The following is a 6,944-nucleotide window of genomic DNA, read 5'->3' on the forward strand; positions in this document are numbered from 1 at the left end:
AAGAACCCACCAGATTATACAGTACCCAGCAAGATGATCCATGGTGGCCTCTTATCTTAAAATCAGCCAATCAGTAACCTTAATTTCCCTGTATCATGTAACATAATGTATTCTCAGTTTCTAAGAATTACAACACAAACATTTTTGGAGAATCATACTTCTGTGTACCACAATATATCCTTATATGGTGATAAATCCTCAGTTCTGCTGTTGAATATGCCTTGCCATGTAAACCGATCCCTGCTTTCTTCATTAGCTTCATTTCATATTATAACATATATGTATCTATCCTAGATTTCTTCCATATTCTCAAGTGTACCAGGATTATTCCAGACTCAGTACCTTTGTTCATGTTATTACCTTTTCCTGTGTTATTTTCTTCTCTGAATCCCCACAACCTCTCTTCTCTATACTGCTTTTATGTATCATTCAACTATCAGCTTAAGTAACTCTTCTTCAAAAAACAGTTTGCCTTACCCTGTGACTCCAAAACTAGACTATAGATTCTCACTGTATCTTTAGTTTTTCTTCATGTAATAGTTCTTAATAGTGATTAAATTATTTTCTGAGTCATTGTTTAATGGTTATTTCTAAAGCTAACTTCTAACTTCTTCATTTGTTATGTGACTAACACATAGTAAGTAATTGCACAATGCTAATTTATTTCAATAAATGAACATAGTCATTTAATCTTCATTATAATGTTCACTTTATAATTGAAGGTACTGAAGCTCAGAGAAAAATAAGTAACTTCACCATAGTAACACAAATGAAATTCTACCTGGGCCTACCTAGTTTCTAAGACCACCTCTTAATCACAGTGTTACTCTACTCTATGGGAGCAACAAAGACTATTACCCCTATGTCTACAGATACTCACTAACCATCATGTTGAAGACAAGTACTCATTTCTATTCCTCTTTCCTTAATGCAGTTACCATTGCCTACTAAAGGCAATGGCTCATCCCTTTATATCAATCCTATTTTCAAACTCTGGCATTAGAATAGACCTGTGAACATCTTTTTCCTTTAAAATCTTAATGTTCTTCTTAAATAAGTACTAAACTTATTTTCAAAACAGCAACACAAGAAAAACATACTTTGATTTTTATTTACTTTTTTTGTGAGGATTAATGAGATTATAAGATCTGCAAATACTTCAGAAGAAATTGTATTAAACAAATGGATGGAACTCTCTACTTTGGGAACTGAAGAATAAATTGTTAAAAGTTCTAACAGTCATGCTAAGATTGCTAGAAAGTCCTAGAACTATACTTTTGTATACTCTTAATCTTAGTCTCCCATATAAACAAAGCAAAGATTATTATCTCGGAAATATTTCCTAGACTTTAAAAAGAGGTAGGTGGAACTATATTTTTAATTATTATAAATTATATTATTATTATAGTTCTTAAGATTTTAAAACCCTTATAACCTGTCACAGGTCTTTTCATGATCAACAATTATCTTTTGATTTTCTTTAAAGAATAATAAGTGTATTTGGGAACCAGCAGTTAGCATAATGGCTATGTCACTGGACTCCCATGTAGTCGACCGCAGTTGGCGTCCCAGACCCGGTGGCTTAACACTCACGCCGGGTGCGTGTGCGTGCGTGCCCAAGATCCCGAGAGGAGAACAGAGAAGGGACTGTGGCGTGACCATCCCCTCTGGGGGGTGATTTCTCGGTTTCTGTCTCTATGTCTCTCTCTGTCTGTCTGGCGAGCGCACGCGCCTTATAGCGAAAAACCTCTCAAAAAAAAAAAAAGAATAATAAGTGTATTTTTGTAACCATGAGTCATATTATGGCTAGAAATGACTAGAAGATTTTGACATAAATTCCAACTGCCTGGACACTTCTTTTGAAAATTATTATAAGATTAAAAAGTCACATTTATTATTTATCTAACTTATCACTTTGTTACTTAAATTTACAAAGCAGCTATAAATCAAATTTCAACAATATTTTTCTAGACTACTGTCTACTTCCCTCCTCCAGATTTAAAGGACTCTTGTAACTACATACAACTACCCAGAAAGCCTCCTTGTCTTAAGGGCTGATCATTTACAACCTTAATTTTCCCTCACTATATAGAATAATATCAGTTTCCAAGAATTGGAACATAAATACCTTTGGAGGAACATTGTTGTGCCCACCATAATGTATCTTTACATAATGATAAATTCTCAATTCTGCTATATTAATGTGGCCCACCATTTAACCTAGTCTGTTTTCCTCATTAGCGTTTAGTGATTGTTACAATTAAAAAATAAAAAATATGACTTTGAAATACATTCCCATTCATTTTCATTATGTCTGTCTAATAAAACATTAATTATTAGTAGACTCATATTCACAATAATTTGGAAAAATTATGATTTCAAAAAGTACTGAATTGCATGATTCTCAAAAAAACACTTAAGAGAAAATGAGGTAGCCAAAGGAGATGCAATATAAAGCAGGTTAGAATTATTGGGAAAGTCTATGTTGAGATTTCTTTATTTTAAAGCTATGAGACAGAAGAAGATGGTTATGTTACTGCAGGAAAAAGTCTGAAGGTTCAAATTCTATCTATTTAGAACATATCCCCTAACACAAAAAATTTGTATGATAGATTCATATGAAATTTGAGAGCATTTCACAGGTTTTGTAATTTGTTACTATTCTTGCTATGACATTTTACACACTACACAAAATAGCTACAGCTCCCTCAATTCACTATAAATGGAATCTATTAAATCTTCAGAGGCTGACTGCTTTTGTCTTTTAAAAGCTATGGAATCCCAGTGAAGCAACAGGATCCAGATCTTAACAATAGTTTCTGCATCCTAATGGCAGAAAAAAAGACCTTTCCAAGGTAATGTAGAACTACCATGCAGGGGTAAAAACTCACCTGTTGTCAATTTCAGAATCGAAATCTTAGAATAACAGAAATCACTAAAGCATATTGAATACACCAGTAATACATGCCTACTGAGAGAATACAGCAAGCAATAATACTTGCTGATTGACTAGCGAAATGAAATAAAGTTCCTAATTTAGAAGGAAATTAAATTTTATATTTTTATATATTATAAACTATCTTTGTTATACATTTATTCCAACTATAAATTGGACTTTGTATCAACAGCAAAACAAAAATAACTCATCAATATACATTGATATCTAGTTAAGGTGAGTGATTAAAAAATTTTATCTTCCTTATATATTTAGAACACAGTGCCTATCTTGAAGAAACTGGTAATTCAAACTAAAATTAATATTGAACATTCTTTTTTAAAAATTATCCAAGAAAAGGTATTAGTCCCTTGAGACAATTTCCTAAAAGTTGTCAAATTATGTAGCATCAGAACAAAAAACACACAGTCCTGAAGGCTTCTTCTCTACCTGACAGTTCAGATACTCTTTAGAGAATTGTAGGAAAAACACTAGTAAAATTGAAAGAAACTTTAGAAATTTTAAGAGCACTTCAATACCATTCGCTTATTGGGAGTTTTAAATTCTTTAAAGCTTCCCATTCACTTAAATTGCCAGCCCTGAAATAACTTCATTTCCAGTTCAGAGATTAGAAATCAGACATTAAAAACAAAATAATGCAAAACAAAAATCAAAAGCTCAATGCTATTGATGTTTTTAGTCAATTCTGTGAAATTTTGCTGATAGTCTAACCTTATTTCCTTTACTAGATTTGGTCACTGTTTTTAAAGGATTCAATATCCAAGTCCCACAGTACAAGAAAAGACCTTTAAGTAAATAAAATATTACAGTAAATAATCATCACAATACAAATGCTTATTAAAACAGAAAATAAAAGCAATAATTTTTAAAAGGCAGAAAATTACATCTTAAATTCTTACGGCAGTGAACTTGTTATAAATAAATGCAACACATGTCAATTTCTTCCATTCGGAGTTGTAAGCTTTGGTGTTACTGTCCATGGTGACACATACTGGCTACATTGGGCAACAACACCACTACAGAAGCATTCCAGTTTTATTTTATTTCTATTTCTTGATGGCAGATTTGCTGAAGTGGGCTATTTTGCAAATTCAACTCTTTAGTAATTATAAGTTTCACTTTTTCTGAAGCCATGGCACCAAAATTACAAAAGAAAAATCTGAGCGGGCTAAAGGAGATGCATTGGTCTATCATTCAGATATGTTAAAACAAACTCCATTTCTCTTTGCCTTCATCTGCACTGTGCCATACATGAACCTAGTCTTTCAGTACATATTTAGCCACTTTTTAGAAGCTTCAATTACAGCATCTTTCTGCTAACCAAGCAATCTTCAAAAGCTTTGGTAAATCAAAGTTGAAGGCTTGTTGCACTGGAATTTGCTTCTGACTGTACAACACATTTAAATGTAATTTCAAATGCAGACATTTGTGTATAGCCAATGTCCACTCACTTAAAAGAAAGTTATAAAAGCCTAAGTATACAATTAGTAGAGATATAAGGTATATTTCTAGATTAACATTTTCTTGAAATATTTTCAAAATAATTTAAGAGAGTATATTCCTTTTCTTTGTCATTGATGCAGAAGGAGGAATTATGATCTTTCATTGATGAATCGTGCCTCATATATGGTGTGCTTATGATAATGCAGTAGGCAAACATATTGAGGGGTATTAATTTTTTCCAGAAAACTACCCCATAATGAAAATCCTCTCAAAATACTATTGTACTTGAAACTTTGAGAGATCCATGTCTAAGATTAAGCTCTCCTGATTCCAACCTAAATCAATTTCACCCAAATGAGGCGTTTGTTTTATAATTCATTGTTCCCCAGACTCTAAAATCAACCATCTGTCATCGGACTTTCTCTTCGGTAATTAAGGGACTATCCATTAGAACTGGCAAGCGTACAAAGCATGGAGGAGGAGTGTGGAGGGGTACCAAAAACAAGTCACCTAATAAATGAGAGTGTCTCACACTGACTCCTCAGTACCCTCAGACACTATCATCGGAGAGTAATACAAAGTTAGGAGGGGCAGAAACGCCAACTCCTCCCAGGTTTTAAGAACTAAAACCGCTCCCGGAACTCAGCACTCTGGAACATACCTTGAAAGAGAAAGGCTTTCGTCGCATTATGTAGCCCCGGGACCTGGCGCACTCCGGTCGTGGACTCCCCAAGTTCTAACTCTGTTAAGACGTCAATCTGTAGGGAAGGGTCCACACCAAGGCCCCAGACTGGGAGTGAAATGGGGAAGAAAAGAAAAGAAAGTAAAAAACAGCTCCGTCAAAACGCAAGCCTCTTCCTCTCGGATAGCAAAGAACCGAGTCTTCGCGAAAATATTGGGGAGTGATGACTAGAGGCGACTGCCTTCGCCGCCGCCAGGAGCTTTACCTGAGATCAGCAGCCAGGCTTTAAATAGAGGAGCACCCAGTCCTATTTCCATGACCTACTTTAAACCGCTCTGTGAGCAAAGTTCCCCCATAGTCCTCTAACCCTGGACTAGGGGCGTGAACTGCCTCCCAGTGTCCAAGGCAAGCACAGAAAAAAATCCTAGTCCAAACTGGCCCTCTATTCCAAGCTTCCCACTCTGGACCTACTTCAGGTTGGGCAAAGCGAGGCGTCCCCAGCAGGCCAGGCTGCCCCGAGGGGGGAGCCATCTCCTTCCCGCTCCAGCTCTGCAGACACTCACCTGCTCCGAGACCGAAGATCAAACAGAAGGTTCTCAGTAAGACCCAAGACTCCATGGTGTGGATCTGCTCAGTCCATCCTCTCCCGCTTTAAAAATAAAAACCGAAGAGATTCTTGGAATCAAGCGGGAAAAGAGCGTGTGTGTCTCTCCTGCAGCTATCTCGGATTTACTGATCAGTAGGATTAATACGATCTGGTGCCTAAGAAAGCAAAGGGAGGTCCCCCAAGGCGCGTGAAGAACTTAGACCCTCCAATGCGCACATCCTTCCCACACGCAAAGCCAGGCGGTGGCGCGGACTATGAGGGGGTCCAGAGGGAGGGATCGGACTCGCCCCAGAGCTGCTCCACCGGGAAATCAGCTCCCGGGACGAATAAAAGCAGCCGAAGACTAGCAAGCCTGGAGGAAGGGAGGCGGCCCCAAGAAAGCCAGGGCTGGGCGGCCCCTCACCCGCCCGTCTTCCCCGCTGCCCGAACCTGTTGTAAAGGCAGAGACAATGGAGAGAGAGCCTGGAGACAAGCGGAGGAGAGACTGCTCCTCCTGGGAGGGGAGGAGGGGCGGGCCGCGGAGGCGGGGAGAGGAGGGGAAGGGCGGGGCCGCGGAGGGCGAGTCCCCGCGCCCAGGACTCAGTCCTCGGTTCCCAGCCTGGTGTCTGAGCACCGGAGCCGCGCCAGCCTCCGCCCTCCTCCCTCCCGCTTGCGCTGACCAGGCAAAGCCAACCTCCTTTCGGGATGGAAAGGTCCAATTCCAGGTGCTAAGTTGATGGGCGGTCTCTCCCCTCTATTCCTGGCGCGCGCCTCTTGACAGTCGAGAGAAAGGACCACCAAGCCGCAGGAGGCCAGGCTAGCAGGAGGGGCGCTCGCTCGCCCTTTAGGTAAAGGAGCGAAGCCAGCGTACACTCGTGTCCCGGCCTCCGGAGCAGCCCCTGAGCACAGAGCGCTACCTCGCTGGAGGGTGCGGAGGAAGGCCGCCAAAGCACGTCAGACTCCCAAGGTGGGGCTGGACAAAGTAGAGAGCGACTGGAGGAGAGGGCGGGGGAGCCTGGGAAGCCCTGGGAGCCCTGTCGGAGGGGTTCTCCGCCCGCGGCAGGGCGCGGAAGAGCTTCCCTAGCTCGTTGGCCACCGCCGAGAACTTAGCCAGAAGGCTGCTGGACAGCTCCAGGACCTCGCGCGCCCCCTGCGAAACACAAGAGCGGACACCCATTTAGGTTCTCCAGGACCAGCACAGGGCAGGAGGCAACGGGCACAGACCCTGGTGCCTGCTATGCCGAATAGATGGCAGATAGAGAGGCGATAGATAGACA

The 6,944-nt window shown here is 40.3% G+C and overlaps 1 protein-coding gene across 4 annotated transcripts in view; it reads right to left on the reverse strand.

Annotated features, from left to right (window-relative positions):
* NELL2 (neural EGFL like 2) overlaps nucleotides 1–6,567 on the reverse strand; it is a 365,981-nt gene extending 359,414 nt beyond the window's left edge. For 2 of the 4 annotated variants that reach the window (XM_006168556.1, XM_006168555.1), the window contains exons 1-3: nucleotides 6,118–6,182; nucleotides 5,645–5,730; nucleotides 5,061–5,189 (exon numbers count right to left, since the gene is read on the reverse strand). In XM_006168556.1, the coding sequence (XP_006168618.1) occupies nucleotides 5,061–5,189; nucleotides 5,645–5,699 (184 nt within the window). In that variant the 5' untranslated portion in view covers nucleotides 5,700–5,730; nucleotides 6,118–6,182. Of the gene's footprint in view, nucleotides 1–5,060; nucleotides 5,190–5,644; nucleotides 5,731–6,117; nucleotides 6,183–6,361 lie in introns of those variants that run through there. The other 2 variants (XM_014584214.2, XM_006168557.3) reach the window with 2 other exon arrangements.
* Nucleotides 6,568–6,944: the final 377 nt, after the last annotated feature.

Source organism: Tupaia chinensis, unplaced genomic scaffold, assembly GCF_000334495.1.
Source record: "Tupaia chinensis unplaced genomic scaffold, TupChi_1.0 Scaffold145870_1, whole genome shotgun sequence".
Taxonomy (NCBI): Eukaryota; Metazoa; Chordata; class Mammalia; order Scandentia; family Tupaiidae; genus Tupaia; species Tupaia belangeri.